At 47.6% G+C, this 19,818-nt stretch overlaps 1 protein-coding gene across 2 annotated transcripts in view; it reads left to right on the forward strand.

Moving 5' to 3' along the window:
* Positions 1-19,818, forward strand: part of ATP8A2 (ATPase phospholipid transporting 8A2) — a 416,513-nt gene that overhangs the window by 59,738 nt on the left and 336,957 nt on the right. For both annotated transcript variants that reach the window (XM_074377942.1, XM_074377943.1), the window contains exons 3-10: positions 5,192-5,291; positions 5,741-5,839; positions 6,849-6,894; positions 8,104-8,144; positions 12,547-12,620; positions 13,051-13,120; positions 14,725-14,852; positions 16,029-16,140. In XM_074377942.1, the coding sequence (XP_074234043.1) occupies positions 5,192-5,291; positions 5,741-5,839; positions 6,849-6,894; positions 8,104-8,144; positions 12,547-12,620; positions 13,051-13,120; positions 14,725-14,852; positions 16,029-16,140 (670 nt within the window). The remainder of the gene's footprint in view (positions 1-5,191; positions 5,292-5,740; positions 5,840-6,848; positions 6,895-8,103; positions 8,145-12,546; positions 12,621-13,050; positions 13,121-14,724; positions 14,853-16,028; positions 16,141-19,818) is intronic.

The following is a 19,818-nucleotide window of genomic DNA, read 5'->3' on the forward strand; positions in this document are numbered from 1 at the left end:
TGGCAGCAAGCTCTGTACTCAGAAATGTTACCTTCTCTTACCTTCTTCCCAGCTCACATTCCTGTGTGAAGTAAACTGCTTTGGGTCCAAAGCTAGTCATTGAATAATGCATTGAGTAAATAAACCAAGTTAGAAATATGAGAGGAACAGGACGCTCATGCCATTTCATATGAATTGTAGGGCTGTCTGACTTAGAAACTTACATTCAGAGGTATATTCATGAGCTGATTGATTAAAATCCAACCTGTTTTTCTCATTGGATATGTATTATAAAGAATAGGCTGATTGAAACAGACTCACAGACATAGAAAACAAACATGGTTACCCGGCAGATGGGGAAGCAGGGAGGGAGGGATAAATTGGGAGTTTGGGATGGGCTGACGCAAACTACTATGTGCAGAAGAGATGAGCAAGGCCCTGCTGTAGAGCACAGGGAACCTGTAGTGACCTGTAATGAAAAAGAATATATGTATGTATAACTGAATCACTATGCTGCACACCAGAAACCAACACAACATTGTAGATAAAAAAAAATTTAAAAAAAGAAAATAAAAAAAAGAAGCAGCTGATTTTTCAGCCCACGTGATGGATGATGACGAGCTGTGTAGATGTCAGCGCCGTCAGCCCAGTCGGGTCCAGTGATTGTTCTGGGAATGGGTTATGAGACAAGGAAGGAGCACTTCTCTTCCAGTTGGAGACAAAGAAATAGGAAAAGTGTTGAAAATAAAAATGTCCATGGGAAGGGGTTTAAAGGGCCCCCCACATTCCCAGTCAACATGGAATATCTGGGGTACGTTGGGCACGTTCCTGACGTGTGTTTGTCCATGTGAGGTTGGAGAATGAAAACAACGATTCTTTTGAACGTCTCTGCTGTTCACATTTTGAAGTGTTAGGCTGCTTGGCTTTCTGGAGGCTTGTTTCAGGGGAAGTTACACTTGGAGCAGCTGCTGTGCTGGAGATCTGCCCTTGGAGGACAGCCGTCAACCTTGATTTTTCTCACGGCTGGAAAACTGGACTCAGCTTATCTCGGAGTTCCTGTGCTGCCTTCCGGAGGTCAGACTCTGTCTGCTTGGTGACTTGTGACAGGCAGGGAGCTCCAGACCCACATCTCAACAGGCCCTGTTTTCTGATGTGTGGTTTCCCATCCTGGCCAGATCACGAGTGTTTCCACGAGGACCGTGTCCACCATGCACGTAGCCTGGTTCCACCCTTGCTGAGTCAGGTCCCCCGGGGGAGGTTTACAGGTTGGTATTGCTGTCAGATCTTGTCTTCTCCTAGGAAGCTTCCAGAGGCTTCCCGTCTCTCGAAGAGGAAAGGGCCAGGGTGTGGACGTGAGCCGCAGGGCCCCCTTGCTGCTCCACCAACAGGACGACAGCAGCAGCCGCCGCCCTCCCACTCAGCGTTTTGCCGCATGCTGCTCCCTCTCCGCAGAGCTCTTCCCTGCGCACCCCCGTGGCGGGCTCCTGCTCCATCGCCTTGTCTGTGACACGCTCCCTGGTCGCTGTTGAAAGCGACCTCCTCCGCGACCCCCGCCAGTGAACCTTTCTGTGTCCTCCGCCCCTGATCTGTTCCCCTCCCTGCTGTTTATCACCACCTCTCTGTCGCCTAAAGCGAGTTCGTGTGCCTGCCGCACCACGAGGCCAAACCAACTGAAACATCAGAGTTTGGAGCAGAGAAAGGTTTATTGCAGGGCCGAACAAGGAGGACGGGGTGGCTCATGTCCAAGAAAACCCCGAACTCCTGGAAGGGTTTCAGCAAAGCCTGTTTAAAGGCCAGGTGAAGGAGGGGGTCACAGGTACGTGATCAGCTCATGCACGATTCTCTGATTGGCTGATGTGGAGGGAACGGGACATCAACACCATCAACCCCCAGGAGCCAGAAGGTCTGGGGACCACGTGCTCTCGATCATCAAGTGGTTCATTTCTTCCCTTTGGTGGTGGTTTTTAGCATCTGAAAAACTCAGGAAATATACATAAGATACTATTATCTGGGTCCTTCAGAGAGGAGCTGCAGCAGATGTCATGGGGGAGGGGTCTGACCCTGGTCGTCCCCACAGGGTCCTGCTCCTTTACATCTCCTGTGACAAAGTTTACTTGGTTTTGAAATCTGATTTCTTCTCTAGAATGTAATTCCCTCGAATGTGTGCATTTGGACCTTTGGTTCCCGGCGGTGCCCGGCACAGGCCCTGGTACTAGGTGGGCTCAGTGAGCACCTGGGGAAGGCTGGCTGGCTGGGTTTTTGACAAGCTCCTGATTGTTCTTCATGTCACCCAATTTCAGGAAGCCCTGGTCTAACCGATGTTTACAAGGAAACTGGGTGAACCCCAAGGAATGGTTCTGTTTTCTCCTGGTCATCTCTCCCCGTTCCCCAAGCCCTCCGACTTGCTAAATGCCCAGGACTCCCTGGCAGCTGGTGCCCAGCCACGCTGGCAGGGATGCTGACACATGCAATTTGAGTAGGAATCTTTTGGGGGCTATGAGCTCACCTGGTGAACAAGCTCTTCTGTGGGGAAGCACCCTCATTCACCCCTTCACCCCTCAGGTGTTCTTTCCCTGGAGCTGTGCTGTCCACGTCTCCCATGGTTACACGTGACACTGTTCATCAGGATTGAACTCAAAGGGGAGATCTGAACACATCTACCTCCTCAGGCGTGGCTGCCACTCAAAGTGTGGTCCTCAGACCAGCAGCATTGGTTTCACCTGGGAACTCATTAGAAATGCAACATCTCAGACCCACTCCAGGCCTCCTGAATCAGGATATGCATGCAGTGGTTAATTTTATGCAATTTGACTCGGCCACAGTGCCTAGCTATTTGGTCAAACATTACCCTAGATGTTTCTTTGAAGTTGCCTTTTGAATGAGACGAATGTCTAAATTGGTGGGCTTTGAGTAAAGCAGATTACCCTCCATAATATGGGTGGGCCTCATCCAATCAGTTGAAGTCCAGCACAGAACAAAGACTGACTGACCTCCCTGAGCAAGAAGGAATTCTGCCAGCAGATGGTGTACAGACCCAAATGGAAAATCAGCTTCTCTTGGGTCTCCAGCTCTCCAAACCCTGTCCTTTTGGGGTTTTACAGAGGCTTTGTTACAAAGTCATAATTGATTAAATCATCAGCCATTGGTGATTGAACTCAGTCTCCAGGAGTGGGTGGGACTGAAAGTTCCAACCCTCCAATCATGTGGTTGGCTCCCCTGGCAACTAGCCCCCTTACCTAGGGGCTTTCCAAGAGTCCCCACGTGAACACAACAAAAGACACCTTTATCCCTGTCAACATTTTGGAAATCTCAAGGGTTCTAGGAGATCTGTTGCAGGAACTGGGATGAAGACCAAGTATGTATTTCTTATGACAAATCGCAGTACCCCAGCACCTTGAGCGGAAGAAGGCTGGAAGTAATTCTGTCTTATGGACGACTGACGGTCGTGTAGAGCGAAACTCCAGGCAGTTGTCCGACAGGGATGATCTTCCCGGAGGCAGTGGCAGCAAATGGTTACCTGGGGCTGCTTCCTGCTCCATCAGGTGCCCTCAGGCTGCTGCATGTTGGGGGTTTAATTCTGTCACTCTGGGTCTGGCTGCTGTCGGGTCTTGCAGAAGTGCCCGTGCCTCAGGTGCTCTGTCTCCTAGCCCTTTGCTCTTGTAGTTGGCGCTTCTAACAGACGGTGTGTTTGAAATTTAGACAATCTGCTGAGACTATACTTCGGATAAGAGTCGGCCCGAGTCGTGCCTTCGGGAGCTGAGCTAGGGCTTGGGCAGGTCTTCCAGCGATAAGCCTTGGAGCAGCTCCAGGAGGCGTGGTTCACCGTATCCTTCAGGTTCCCAGTTTATGCCTGTGCATGATTTCATTGATCATTGACTGTCTGCTGTGTGCCAGGAAGGTACGAAGTTGAAGTTGTTAAAAGACAAAATTCAGCTGAGTAAATTTAAAAGATCTCATTGGCTTTGTTCAGTGATTCATGAGCTGGGCAGTGTCCCATCCGGCAGAAAGAAAGGAGCTCTGAGGAGCTGAACCAAATGGAAGAGTTTACGGGCAGAAAGGGGGTGAGACAAGGAAGTTACTTGCAAACAGCAGATGGTTTGGGGCAAGGTCACCTTCCTTTGGGGGACCTCAGGGCTCTGTCAGGCTGATCACCTTGCTGGTGCTGACCAGGTGATTCCAGACTGACTGGTTGAGATCACATTCCTGGAGAGGCTGGGAACTGCAATTGGGTTAGGTATTGAGTCTTTGATGACATGGGCTTTGCACAAGTGACTCCATCTTGGCCCTCCTGTGTCTTTTTTTTTAAAACAAATTGAACGTTCTTGCGGTTCCCAGAATCTCTTTTGGAGATAGACAAACACAATCCAAAGCCAAGCAGAGACAGCGTCATGCAGGTGTAAACACCATACTGGGACCTGGAGGAAGACAAGCCCTTGTGAACTGGACCTGACTTAGTGGGAGAGGGAAGGTTGGATGGGAGGGCGAGATGGGAGGGTCGTCTGGTTCTGGAGGGACCGCGGGAGGAGATGTCTCAGGCGGGAGCTGAAGGGCGAGCCACAGTGGCCGAGTGAAGGGTGTGTGTGAGGGTCGGGTCATTCAGGTGTGTTTGAACGTGAGTCCATGGTGAGTATCTGGCCGGATGCATTGAACTGTTAAGCACACTCCCGTTACCCACTGCGTGCTTCGGAGAGTGGGCTGCTGTGTTGAATCAGTGACTTTGCGGTAAGAACTGTAGCGCACCGCCAGCCCTGGGGGGTGATGCACCTGTGGGTGCGCGTTCCTCGGCTGATGCTGGCTTCCTCCTCTCTGTGTCAGTGTCCTCCTCCTGCGCTGGGGGCGTGAGCCCCCTTTCCATTTTGTGGTCTTTGACGCACCTCTTCCCTTTACATACGTTGTTTATATGTTTCCCATGTTCGTAGCACGAGGCTCCTAGAAGCTGGGTCAGTTTCCCTGCTTAGATCGGGTGACACGAAACAGACACGTAGCTACCAAAGTTGGAAAACCGAGATCACATTAGTTTTTCTTATCAGATGTGTTTTTTTTTTCTTCCAGGAACTAGCTTTGTACGAGAGGACAAGCACAGCCGTTTCTTTGTCCTGAGCTTTGAAATACTTTGCTTTTACAGTCCTGTGTGTCATTTTCGAAACTACGCTTTCTTGCTTTTCGGACTTGGCAGCTGTGACTGAGAGCAGTGTTTTCTCTGTCCTCACAGCACGGCCAAGTACAGCGTGGTGACGTTTCTACCTCGGTTCTTGTACGAGCAGATCCGGAGGGCTGCCAATGCCTTCTTCCTCTTCATTGCCTTACTACAGGTGATGCTTTGAAAAGTTATTTAAAGTTCATCCCCTTAAGTCGGTGCAGAATGAGGGCTGGCTGCAAGGTCATGTGACTGAGAAAGCGTCATCAGACTTGAATGAAATTTGTTTGCATGAACAGCCATGATCTTTGCATAAAGGGCGACTCCTTTAGGTCTTAGCTTAAGGGTAATTGCAGTTACAAAAAGAGGCATTGAGAAATGGCCATGGGGTTGAGTAGGGGTCCTACTTTTAGCCCCTTTTCCTGTTCCAAACACAAAGCAATGTTGGGTAAAATTTTTTTAAAATGTAACACGCTTAGCTGGTTTTTACAATAAGGTAGTCATTTTGGTGGAATGGAAATGGAACAGAACTGCAGAAGGGCCAGGGGTGAGTGCCAGGTTTTCTTTCTCCTGGAGAGGATTTCAGTTTGCCAACGTCCTGCTTTTGGTCTCTTTCTCTTACAGCAAATTCCAGACGTATCTCCGACAGGAAGATACACCACCCTGGTGCCACTGATCATTATTTTAACCATCGCGGGCATCAAAGAGATTGTAGAAGATTTTGTAAGTTTTTGCTTTCGGATGGTAAAAACATTGTATCGAATATAATTTGCAACTTATTTGTTGCTCTGGATTTTTTAAGACAGAAAAAAAATTGGTCTGTTGGCTAATTAACCTCTCAAGGTTCATGACGGTATTTTGGGGGAGCGACTGTGTACACACAGTGTTTGAAACACCTGCTGGGAACACAGAAGTGGTTCAAACCACGTTTTCTGATGTCAGGTTTCTGAGTCCCCTTTGATTTTTGTCACTGGTGTTCCTTACATCCCCCTGGAGCTTGCTAGTTTGGGTAGCCGATGATGGACTGTATTGCTGTCTAGTATGTGTCAGCATGAAGGTAATTTGACAAGAATCTTCTCCCTCCTCACACTTGTTTCAGTGCATCTCCAAGTTCATTGGCTACAATCATCTTCATACTCTGTCTCCTGTTTTCTGTCCTTTTTTGGGGCTCTTCTTTATCTCTGGGCTCTTTCTCTCCCTCTCCCCTTCGCTTCCTGTGTGTCTGTCTGTCTCTCAGACTTTCACACACACACACACACACACACACACACACCCCCCTTTTCTCTCTCTTTCTCTCCCTTCCTCTCTCTCCAAATGTGTGTATATTTTCCTGGGAATAGTAAATGAATAAATGCAATACAAATCAAAGCAGAGATACTTTGCCCCGAAAGTTCTTCATTGATAAAACGAGTTCAATTGTCTGTTGTCGGTGGATCATACAGAAGCATTCTTTCAGTCTGATCTAACACGATCAAGGACTGGGAAGTTGTACACTTCAAAGTACTTGTTTCTTGCTAGAACCAAAATGGGATCATTTAAACCTCAGCTGTGTTTCCTCTGTTCCCCTCCGAATTTACTGAGTGACATTACGCCACAGCCAGTAACCTGAGTTTTAGGGCATCAGCCGTGCTGCGCGTTGCTTTGCCCTGTGTTTGCCCTGCCTTGTTGTTTGGTATTTCAGTTATTCATTTGGAACTTTTGAAACTAACAAGTTTCTTTCTTCCTGTAACAGAAGCGGCATAAGGCAGACAACGCAGTTAACAGAAAGAAAACCATAGGTAAGACGCCGGCCTGGGTCGCTTTCCCACCAGAAGCCTTAAGAATAAGACCTGCATCTAAGGAATTTTGTTTTATTTAAAAATATGTAAATTTTTTTAAATTGAAATATAGTCAGTTTACACTGTTGTGTAGGAATTTTAAATAAGTGGTTAATGGTATTGGGATAAATGGAAGGAAATAATTTATAAAATACTTTAAAAATAGCAAAATGACAAATAAATCCAAAAAAATGTGAGTCCTGGTAGTTAAGATTTGAATGGAATTTGTGTATTTTAGAGTTTTAGAGGTGGAGGTTATAGCTCAGGGGTAGAGCACGTGCTTAGCATGCATGAGGTCCTGGGTTCAATCCCTAGTACCTCCGTATAAATAAATAAACCTAATTACCACCCCCCGCAAATGTTTTAGAAAAGGTTGTAATTTTCAGGAGTGAGACATGTTTTATATTCATAAAAAGTCAAAGCATCCGCGTCCTGGTTTACTAATAGTCTCGTCCTCTGCCTTCTTCCTGCTGCGTTCCTAGAACAGCAGCTCTGTGCTCTTGTTGGGGTGATTTGGTAAATCTTGTAACAGCAGGAGTGATTTGTTTTTCTTCATAAGGGCTAAACATGAATAGACCTAACTTCCTTGCCTATGTCTGTATTTATGTGCCCACATTACTGTGTATATGATCCGTGAGTGCCTAGCTCGGGGCTCCATTTCGGGGTGTGGTGGTGTTACATACACCTTTATGTCTAAGGATATGGTAAGCTGGAATTAATGAGTGGAACTATTTATTTTTTATTTTGGAACTTAATGTATTTATTGAAAATATATTTTAATATATTTATTTATTTTGGAACTTAATATATTTATTGGAAAAATTTTAAGTATATCGGAATGACTGGGGTGTGTGAATCTACTATTTATGAAATACGAATATTTCCAATGAAAATTTCTTATCTAAACTGAGATGTGTTGTCAGTGTAAAACACACACCAGATTTCAAGTACTTAGTATAAAAAGATTTTAAAATATCTCATTAATAATTTTCTTTTTGGAATACATGTTAAAATGCAGATATTTGGGGGTATATTGGGTAAAATATATTATTAAAATTAATTTCACAGTAAGTGGAACTCTAAAAGGAGCCTTTCGGATTTTAGAAAGCTGATTTTTCTCTTGATTATCATCAATATTAACCGATACATTGTTTTGTTTTTCTTTCTCAGTGTTAAGAAATGGTGTGTGGCATACCATCATGTGGAAAGAGGTAAAAAATGAATTTTAAAGATATGTCAGAAAGTATCTGCTTGGAGACTTGTAATTAATTGCATGTATTGGTTGCGGTAGAAGGTTTGTGCTAAGACACAGGCCACCTCCCTTTAATGGAAGTCTGCCTTGCGGAGTCCCCCTCCCCACCCGCGAGGAGGAGTTCCTCCCTCTGTTCCCGCATCCGCTGGAAGGCATTCACCTTGTCTGTTCAGAGTTGGGAAATTCGTTGCTCCTGATAGGTTATTTCAGAAAATTTGAAGCATTTTCTAGTTTCTAAATCCAACTGAAGACACGTTTTCCCTGGTCTTCTGTTGTTCTCTTAACCCAAATTCAATGTGTTAAAGATTTATTTTTTCAACTTTTGAGATTCTCACATCTGACGTTGTTGGTGGAAAGAGTCTGGATTTATGATGACGATTAAATATAAAGGATGGAGTGGGGGTCGGGGACCATCCTGTGTCGGTTCTGAGGCCGGGCTGCTTGAGCTCATCCCAAAGTTCTTAGCTTTACTACAAGAGTAAGAAGGTCTGTCCCCACGTCCCTGGTGTATGAGGTCGGCAGGGTTTGAGGATGGTGCGGTGGGTTTTGGTTGTTTATAGCGATTAACAGAAAACTGAGGAGAAATCTACTGTTCTATCTGGACATTTTGTATCTACTAAAATGATCTTTTTCAGTGAGTTTCTCCTGTGGCTGGAACTTAATGCTCACAAGATGTTTTTGGAGGCTGACTGTCAATTCCTCCAGGATTCAAAGCTGATTAACATGATTTCCGAAGAAAATCACATTTTAGTAGAGTAACTCATAATAGTTTCTCTTGCTGCATTTAATAAGCAATGCTTTAAAACGCCTCTGCGAGGGGCGAGGGCACAGCTCAGTGGCAGAGCGCATGCTTAGCATGTGGGACTGGGTTCAACCCTCAGTCCCGCCGTTAAGAGAAAAACATCTCTGTGACCTTGTGAGCCCGCAGAATGCCCGCGATATGGGAACTACAGTTTTTATTTTCTTTCTACTTTATTTCGGGAGAACCATTGAGCCCCTACGATAGTGTTTTGTGACAACGCCTTTTCCTTGGTAGCCACCCGGAAGTCCTGCACTGTAAATACTAATTGACCTCACTCTCATTTGGAAACGTGGTGGTTCTCGGGCAAGAGGTGGACAGTTCTTGACTTCACAGTTCTAGGGGTGCTCACAGCGCTCTAGGAATTCAAGAACTCCCAGTGCACTCAGGAACGGCCTCTTCCTCTCACATTCCTGTGGCCACTCTGCTCCCCAGACAGGCCCTCCTACTGACTGCAGTGGAGAATTATTTGGATTTGAGATGTTGACACCACTTGAAACAGCAGAAAATGGAGCGATGATCTCAGAATTCTGGAGCCAGGAGTCGATGGATTTGCAGATTCCTAAAGCTCAGTCCTGTTTCCCACGTATATTTGGACAGAAACAACAGGAACAAAAACCCAAATCAGATGCCTGTTATGTGCTTTGCAATTTGTTTATTTAAATGGAGCTCTGCACATGTACTGAGACTGTTAGGCACTGGGGATGCAGAGAAGAGTGCAGCGTGGCCCCTGCCCTTGAAGGGGTTTTGTAAGTGGTTCCGACTTCAGCGGGCACCCCAGTCACCTGGCAGGCTGGTGCCCTGGAGGCCTGGGCCCCCCATCAGACCTTCTGACTCTGTAGATCCAGTCTGGGGCCTTAGAACTGGCACTTTTAATGAGTACCTAGGTGAGCTGATGCTGTTGGTCCGGGGCTGACGCTCCAGGGTCATGGCTTAGTGGACACGACAGGCGGGTACATAACGTGGTGCGGGCGCTGAGCCCTGGGGCAAGTGCCCCAGGCGGGAGGTCCCTGGGAGCATCAGGGAGGGACAACTTGCTGGGTCCCACTGGTTCAGGTCAGGAGAGGCTTCCCTGGTGAGACGCTCCAGTGCTCTCTTGAGGGATGAACTGGAGGTAACCAGTTTAAGAGGGAAGTGGGGTTCAAGACGGAGGTAACTGGGTGAAGCTGGGAGCAGTATGGGAAAGCCAGCACACGTGCAGAGCTGCTCAGAGTGAGGGTGAGGAGGTGGGAGAGGGCAGGGGTACCGTGCTGGGGGGGCAGGCACGGAGGGTGGCTGTCCCGCAGGTTCCCAAAGCAGCAGGACTCTAACCTGAGACAGAGTCTCGGGCCGGCCACCCCGGTCCCTGGGCTGCGGCTGCCTGAGCACGAGGGGCAGCTCTGGGTGGGTCTCCGTGGCTTTGGCTCTTTGGAGGCGGGCGAGGGGTACTCTGTGACACCTTAGAACTTCTTACTGTAGGTAGATTCACACACTCAAGGGGCAGCCACACGTCAGAGCCCCAGGTAGAAAACCCTTTTCCAAGAAAAGTCCAAGTAAGTGGTTTCTCATACACATGAAGCTCTGAGTCCTTTGTTCCTGGGGTGTCACTGTTTCTTTATTCAGCTGGTAAAGAGGCAGGGGAAGCCATCACTTCCCTTTTCCTCGCACTTTGAGTTAAAAAAATCCAGTACTTTTTTTTTCCCCGAAAATATGAGTTCTCTTCCTCTCTAGTTTCTTTTTTTTGTCTCAACTAATTGCTTCTGATTTTTTCCTATGTAATTAAACTAATCACAGAAGCACGCAGAAAACGTCTTCAGTTTTCGTAAGCACCCTGGCTGGTGGACTGGTGGTTGTTGAAATAGATCTGTGGCTTCTCTTCTTTGACTTTGTTGTGGAACCTGCCTTAATTATATGCCTTTCTTTTGCCTTTAAATTGGGTACAAGTCCAGGAGGGTGTAGCTTAGGGGTAGAGCGTGTGCTTAGCATGCACAAGGTCCTGGGTTCAATCCCCAGCACCTCCATTAAAAAAATAAATAAACCTGATTACCTCCCCCCGAAAAAATTTTTTAAGAAAGAAAAACAATTTAAAAAATAAGTTGGATGCGAACTTCCGATGTGCAGAGGCTCTAGAATTTAATTCTCACCAACCTCTCTGAGGTTGAGCCCAATTCCACAGACTTCCCCTCCCACTTTGATAAGCAAATCAAAGCACTAACAGGACAACTTTTAGCAAACATGCCTTTTTCCTAATAAAAATTAAACTACAGGCTCCTGCCAGGGCCACGCTCCTAGCTTGTAAGGTCCAGGAGTGTTTCACAAGTCTTGATTTCTAAGAGAATAGGAACATGGGTTGGAATAGGACACGGGGAACTTCGTGCCCTTTCTGAGCTTCACGATTGTTGGTGCACCGGGAACGGCCCACATGTCTCCACCAGCCTTGCTCTCACGCGCAGGGTCCCCATCTGGCTACGCCCCAGGCTGACGCTTACAGGTGCCCGCTTCACACCAGGTGCTCGCACGTCCTTCCTTGCTCATTGCATCGCTCCTGCAAGGCCAGTGGTGGCGTCTCCCATGTAATCGTGAGGACGCTGGAGCTCAGACAGGTGGAGAGCGCAGGGTCCCGGAGCCGGTGTGTGTGCGTGGGGCGCGGGTCTGGGCCCGGGCCTGCCTGGCGTGAAAGCCCGTGTTCTCCCTGGCCACGCGCCTGTGATGCTAAAGGCCCTGAAAGCCCCTGGCACCCGTGGGCTTAGGTTCTGCAGACTGGCACCTGTTTCCTTGGCCAGGGGTCTTTGTCCACTAGAATCTGTTTCCCAAGACGGCCTCTGACTTTGGCCGTGACTTTTCCTGGCAGTTTCCTGAGGCCACACCAATCTCTGTGCCACGTGCTGTGTTTCTGGGGGGCCTTTTACATGCACTGTTCCTGCATGAATTTACTGTCGCCCCTTCCTCAGGCCATGGCCTTCAACCCTGGCTGCTTGGTTTTGAGTCCTGGTTCTAACACTCGCTGGTTGTGCGACCATCGTCTATTTCACTTTGAGCCTTGGTTTCCCCCGTTGTAAAACAGAGGAAATTTACATGTGTTGACGCAATTGATGCTCACAATCACCCCATGAAGCTGTTGACCTCATATCGATGGGAAAAGGGGCGCAAGAGTTTACCAGAATCGCTCAGGTGACACGAGCCGGGAAGGGGTCCCGCAGGGGGATCTGGAGCCAGGTGTCCAGGCAGGCTCCCAGCTGTGCTCTCAGCCTCTCCCGCTGCTGCGCACGGCGGTGGGGACCGGTGATCAGGTGTTTCTGAGTGGATGAGTAATTGTGAGAAAATAAGACCTTGATAGTTGTTTGGACTCATTCTTTTTCCTCCTGCTCTTTTTTCCCCCTTATTCATTCAGCATCATTGCAAAAAGGCAGTGTTACCGTTTGTCTGTGTTGGAAGATTTCCCTTTTATTCTTATCACAGAAAATAATTTCTCTGCCATGAGCTCCGTGGCGCAGTGTAATTGTTTCTTCAGACACTGGATCACCTTCACCACCCTTTGTGTTTTCTTGTCTTTCATGCCTCTGTCCTTGTCCCGGTGTCCTAGGTGGCAGTGGGAGACATCGTGAAGGTCATCAACGGGCAGTATCTTCCAGCAGACATGGTCCTGTTCTCCACCAGGTTAGGTGTGCTCGTGGGCATGGTTTTTGGCATTGATGCTGAGAACAATGGGATGTTGTCTGGTGCTTGATGCCAACGTTCAGGGTCATCCGGGCCCACTGGTCCCGTCTTAGCTGGGGTGTCCTGTGTTCCCATCACTTCCCATGCCCATCCCCTTGCTCTCACCCTCCGTGACCTCTGTCGCCTTGAGATCAGGCTGCCGTCACATGGGGCGTGTGCAGGCGGATCACTGGGCGGAGGGCTTTGTACTGGTGCCCTGCCCCAGTGGGAGTGGGAGTGTCTGTCTGTCTTTCTAGTCAGTTGCCCCTCCTGTGGGGTCGTTTCTGACCAACCATCAGACAGGGTTTCTGTAGTTGTGGCTTTCTGAGCTGTGAATTGGTGGAGGGGACCTCACTGAACTTGGCTGTGTTTTTTTTCTCTCTCTCCTTAGTGAACCTCAGGCGATGTGTTATGTTGAAACAGCCAATCTCGATGGGGAGACGAACCTGAAAATACGGCAGGTAAAGTCACCTTTTGTGACCTGCGTGGTTACAGAACCCAAATGGCAAAGATGCTCCCCGAAGGTACCAGTCGGTGCTTTTTCTAGGGGAAAAAATGTTCTGCCACAGAAGGTTATGCCTTAACCCTGGTGGGACCTATGGGAGGAGCAAGACTTTTTTATGCAGGTTGTTCCTTGAGAGTCAAGGCAGAGCCAGGAGAAGTGTGGGTCTCCAGGGAGCCTAGGCTGTGACTGACATCTTACTGAGCTCTCTGCCTGTTAGTGAGGATGGGAAGGGGTCTCAGCGAGGTCCAGCTGCATGCTGGCAGCAGCTGTGGACAAGCTCTGGGCATCTCCCTTTACATCGTGGTTTTCATGGAGATTCTAATTCTAGAGAGCAGAATATTATGTACAAAATTTCTATGCCCTTATATGGAGGGAACTCTAATTCGAAAGGATACTTGCACCCTAGTGTTCACAGCAGCACTAGTTACAATAGCCAAGACATGGGACGAACCTGAATGTCAATTGACACATGACTGGATAAAGAAGTTGTGGTATATTTATGCAATGGAATACTACTCAGCCGTAAAAAGAATAAAATAATGCTATTTGCAGCAACATGGATGGACCTGGGGATTGTCAATCTAAGTGAAGTAAACCAGAAAGAGAAAGACAGATACCATATGATATCACTCATGTGGAATCTGAAAAAAGAAAAAAGAAGACAAATAAACTCATCTACAAAACAGAAACAGACTCACAGACATAGTGAACACCTTGTGGTTTCCTGTGGGGAGAGGGTGGGAAGGGATAAACTGGGAGTTTGAGATTTGCAAATACTAACTACTATATATAAAATAGATAAACAAGTTTCTTCTGTAGAGCACAGGGAGCTATATTCAATATCTTGTAGTGACCTATAATGAAAAAGAATATGAAAAGGAATACATGTATGTTCCTATATGACTGAAACAGGATGCTGTACACCAGAAATGGACACATTGTAAATTGACAATACTTCAATTAAAAAAAATTTTCCATGCTTTACAGAAAGCTGTTCTTACCAGAGATTTTAATTCTGGAATGAAGAATAGTCTTTAATATATAAGAATTTTAAGTTCAAGTTAATAATAATTCACTTTGACACTTAAATTTTCTGCTGCACTAAGTTGAATTTGATTCCATACACATGCCTCAGATATTTGATTTAGACATTTTTTTCTCCTTAACGAAGAGTTACTGGGTGCTGGATTCACACTGTATGACAGGGGCACTTTATTCTGTGTTTATGGCCAGTGCTAGAATGCAGCTAATGGAGGATGCTTCCTGGAAGGTGTTTGAGTGTGTTCATTGTGACTTTAGCCTGGATGTGTCCACGGAGTGATGCAGCCTCGACTTCTTGCTGCTTTGAATTCTTTCAAACCTTTTGCATCAGGCGGCTGTGGACAACGCTGCCTGTGAAGTCCAGCCTGCAGAGCTGATAGTTTGAGGACTACCTGCTCCCCCTAGGCATTCCATCTCAGTGGATTCATCAGTTCCTTTTGATTAACAGTAAAGATGCTGACTGTGGTCCTTAAACCTGAAAGACGGTGTTCAGTTTCCTCTCTGGGTCGACCGTTTTAGGGTTTGAGTCACACGGCTGACATGCAGACCAGGGACGTGCTCATGAAGTTGTCTGGGACCATCGAGTGTGAAGGGCCCAACCGCCACCTCTATGACTTCACCGGAAACTTGAACTTGGATGGAAAAAGGTATCAATTTCCTTGTCATTTAGCGTTTTTGTTTTTTTTTTTAAATGTGACTGAGAAATACAGAAAAACATCAGTTTGTTTCCTGGTTTCATAATATTTTAAAACAGATTCCTTCCTGTTTAGCTTAGATATGGGAGTCTGAGCTTTTTCTGAAACATCATTTTAATCAATTTCAATCTTCCCCTTAAATTCAAGGAAAAGACCTGATTTTTGGCAAAAAAATATCCCCAGGGCCTGAAATGAGGGTCACAGAACTGTTCTTTCTGTGTGCACTCCCTCAAGGGAGGAGAGTAGTGGTTTTCGCTGCATTAAATTGTCCAGAAAAGCAGAAGAGAGGTGTCTGAGGTGTAGAAAAGCTAACATATTTATTAGAGAAAATTCTTTTCTTTTTCTTTTTTTTTTTTTTTTTCTTTCTTCTCAGTAGTCTGTGTTTTCAGAAAGTTGAATGAAAAGGACAATTTCTCTTCCTTTAGAATGTTCGCTGCCCTGTTGTCTGTCCTGTTGTCTCTGTCCTCTCGGCGTTTGTTTGATTGTTTGAGTCATTTTCCGTCATTACGTTGGGTGGGGGGTCTCGCTTCTGCGCACCTGTAATCTGCCTCCTCCTTACCAGGGATTCCCACCTTCATATTTTGAACAGACCCAGAGGGAAGGACTTTGATGGGAATCAACCCCAAATAACTCTGACAGCTCTCAGTGTGGCTGCTTTCTTGGTTTCACAAAGAATGCAGGGCAGTTCTGCAGGCTTCCGTTTTGATTTTCTCACTAAATTATCTTTGACAAATTTGATATTATAGCTTTATTGCCTTTTTTCTTCCTTATAGTCTGTAAAATAAACTGAGTTTCCCAAATGAATACGCTTCTGGTTATTTTAGCAATTTCCTTTTGGGGTGTCGAGTTTCATAACAGTTGTACGAGACACAATCCCCTCTTAATGTTTTGGAGGAAAAAAACCCAACCTTTTTCTGTGGTGATGAATGGCTGAGATAAACCTTTTTTTGTGGGTCTTTTTTGGGTCAATTAAGCCAGTGGTAACCGTTATGGTCCCTGTTTCCCAGTGAAATAGTTCAAATTTGACTGAAGGAAGCATTTGATTTATTGTGGGTCTATGTTTAAGGGGGAAAGTCATGCTCATTTTCCAAACTCTCATTAAATATAAATGTTGTCTCTTATTTTTAGCCCTGTTTCCCTTGGGCCCGACCAGATCTTACTAAGAGGCACACAACTTAGGAACACTCAGTGGGTCTTTGGCATAGTTGTTTACACTGGACACGACACCAAGCTCATGCAGGTAAAACATTTCTGTGCTGAAAACATTGCTGATTGCAGTCTTTTTTCTTTCTTTCTGTTTTTGTGGAGTAGAGGGTGGAAAACGCAGGTGTTACATTTAGAAGCTCAAGTTTTGTCTGTGAACCTGAATTTGGAAAGGAGGTGCCTTTACTTTAGTTCCTAGGTGGTTTCCCCTGGGTTTCTGTTTCATATCAGGTATTTATTGCTCTTGCCTGAAATATCGACAGTCTTTGTCCGGATTCAGTGGGACAGTCAGTCCTCACCTACTTCATCTCCAAGCTCAAGGTGGGGTTTGTTCTAACATCCTTATTTCTCTCTTTACTGCTCCTCCTCACCCCATTAATTAGGATTTTATAGGAAATTGTCTTATTTAATTATTTATTGAATTCTAGACAATTTAAAATCAGTTATTTTTGAACTAATGTTTTATTCATATCATATATCAAAGAGAAAAATGTGAACATGATTTTGTTCCTTCTCTCTGTTAATTTTTAAAAATTATGATTTGTGAATTTATAGCCCACATTTCTTTTGTGACGTATTTTGCCAGACAACTTCGAAATCCTGACAAGTCAGCGTCACTGCATGTCATTTCTTTCATGTCCTTGGTATCCCTCGGCATCCTAGTTTGCTAATGGCTTCTATGAATGAGGGTTGGCCTTTCAGCTTGTTTGCCCCTTTGTGTAACTTCTAAAGCGCATATTTGATGATCTTTTGTAGTTTAAACGTGATGAGTGGCCGCCATGCACCACGTCTAGTGCCGGCTGTGAGGATGCAGCAGTGGGAGCCTCAGTCTTGCCCCGGGGGGCGGGGTGGACTCAGCAGTGAGGGGGAATCACAAGGCGGAGAGAGAGTTGTTGCAGCGTGTGTCGTGACCGGCTCGGCGGGTGCATACGCAGGGGGCAGCCGGCCCAGGTCAGGAGGTTTCCGTTGACCAGATCCTGATGTGAGGTTGGATAAGGGAGGCTGTTGTGTTGGTCCACTCTCTGAGGTCAAACGATGGAGGAGGAGAGAGGTAAATCTTTGTTAGAACTGATGACGTGATGGACGCCAGGGTCCCCACCAGCTGGGGAGTGCAGTGGAGATGAGGGAGGAGGGACCAGAGGGCTGAGAAGATTGTTGCACCTGCTGAGTGACAGGCCTCAGGGGCTTGGCTTTGAGCTCCTGGGTGGAGGGTTTGTAGAGTGGAGAGACCCGGGCGTGCAACCGGGGAGTCTGAAGTAGACCTGTTGGAGGCCATTGGCTGTTGAGGAGTGAAGGATGTGGACCGCAGCATTTGGTGAAGATGGGACAGTGGCAGGGCCAGGTGGAGATGGATACAATAAGCCAGTAACTCGAGTCTTCAGGGAGTGAGGGGCGGGGAGAAGGGCTGGTGGACTTCCTGGAGGAGGAGGCAGTGGGGGGCGGGGAGGAGGCTGGTGGACTTGCTGGAGGAGGGAGTGAGGGGTGGGGAGGAGGGCTGGTGGACCTGCTGGAGGAGGAGGCAGAAGGTTGTGTAGCCAAATGACATGAGTTTTACAAGCGGATTCTTTAACATGGCGTTACAGGAATGAAGTGTCAGAAGTACTGGGTCTCAAATATCACTAAGGAATACTGTCCTCAGACCCTACGGCACGGGAGTCTGTGCGGGCGTCCTCTGTTGGGGGAACTTCAGGAAAAGGGTGTCCTCCGCTGGGTGAGGCCAGAGCAGGAAGGAGGGCAAGGACTCAGGGAAGCTCTGGTCCCAGGAATGGTCACAGAGGGGCACCCACGGCCGCTGAGGAAGATGAGTAGTTGGTGAGCGTGGAGAGGCAGCCCCGGGCGGCTGTGCCCGGTCTCTGCCTCCCGCTAGCCCTTGCCCATTCACCAGCGCTGCATGCCGTGGGAGCGCTCCCCGGTTCTGAGCATCTGGAGTGAAGTCTTATCTCTATGAAGAGTGCAGTGCTCTGCCACCTCGTGGGTTTCCTCTCCCTGCCCTGTCCAGTGCCAGCAGTCGCCGCCGGCGCTCGAGCCCCACCGACCCCAGATCCCTGCTGTTGTTATGATGAAGCAGCAGAGATCCCGAGGAGATGGCTCAGATCTGGGCAGGGCCCCGAGACCAGTTTTCAGGTTGGGCGTCTTACAAATTCGACAGCTCTCCAAGATTCCTGGCAGCCTGGGTGTCTTCCCAGGGTGCGGTGCTATTTCTCTGGGTTGTACCTTGGTAATTCATCTTTGTAGCTAAGGTGTAAGAGATAATTAAGTTACACTTAAAAATTCCATCCTGGCTTGGAGATCATAGTACTAAGTGAAGTAAGGCAGAAAGAGAAAGAAAAATACCATACGATATCACTTATATGTGGAATCTAAAAAGAAATAATGACACAGATGAACTTATTTGTAAAACAGAAACAGACACACAGACATAGAAAACAAATTTATGGTTGCCAGGGGGTAAAGGGGGCGGGGAGGGGTAGACTGGGGGTTCAAGATTTGCAGATATAAACTACTGTATATAAAACAGATAAACAACAAAGTCCTACTGTGCAGCACAGGGAACTATATTCAGTATCTTATAATAACCTATAATGAAAAAGAATGTGGAAAGGAACATGCATATACGTATAACTGCACCACTGTGCGGGACACCAGAAATTAACACAAGCCTGGAAATCGAGAGACCTCACTGAAAAGACAATCCCGGCCTCCCTCAGGGAGTGAGGTGCGTACCGAGTCACCTCGCGCAGTTTGCATCCCGTGGGTGTCCTGGCACCCTCCCTGCTCCTCCGACATGTGAAAGACCGCTTTGCAAGGCTGATCGCACGTTGCCTGAGCACGGAACAGCGGGGAGCCCCGCGCACCTGTGCCGGGCCGGCGGGCCGCCGGGCCTTCAGGGCTAAAACAGCAGTGAAAACACCGCGCTTTTAAGAGGAACGTGATGCAGCGCCCGTAGCCGGAAGCCGTCCTGGTCGTGAAATAACACCTCCGCCCGTGCTTGCGCTCCCTGACTGCGGAGAGGAGGCGCACTTGCTTTAGGTTCGTCTTTTTTTTTCCTTTTTGTTTTTGAACTCTCACCTCAGTGCCTTCCGCCCGCCACAGCTCCCTCGTTTCACGCTGAGCGGAGTGCCACGTGGAAGTACTTCAGCTTCTGCTGTAACTGTGGGTCGATCGGAGGGGAAGGAGGCTCATCACGGCCGCTGCCGCGGACGGCGCCCCGCACGCTGTTGCGGGGGATGCGCGTGTGTTAACTCGTTCCTTCTCATGGCAGCGGCCCTCGGGGCGGCGCTGCCACTGTTCCCACTTCCTCGCTGAGGACACTGGGGCGCAGACTCTAGACAAGCTCCCAGAGCGGCACACCCAGTGAGAGAGGGGGCTGGGATTCACGCCCCGGCGGTCTGGCCCCCCAGCCCACGTTCCAAGTGCTCTTCTCGGACGGGAATAAAATGTGTAAGACGCAGGTCAGCTTTAAGCTTTTTCAAAAATCAGGCATTTGAGCCTGTTTCTATTTAGAACTCTGTTTCTCAGAAGTCGTGGTGTTGTCTCGGGGTTTCGTAGAAGCACTTACAGGGCTGGCAGGGATTTGACGTTACAAGCTCGTTGCTGCTCGTCGAGGTGTCCGGGGCCGGGCAGGCAGGGCCCGGCTTTCCGAGGTGCACGGACTGCAGTCTGGAGTTTGGGTTGTTGCTCTCGTGTTGGATGAAATACAACCTTTCCTAACCCT

This window comes from Camelus bactrianus, chromosome 14, assembly GCF_048773025.1.
Source record: "Camelus bactrianus isolate YW-2024 breed Bactrian camel chromosome 14, ASM4877302v1, whole genome shotgun sequence".
Lineage (NCBI taxonomy): Eukaryota > Metazoa > Chordata > Mammalia > Artiodactyla > Camelidae > Camelus > Camelus bactrianus.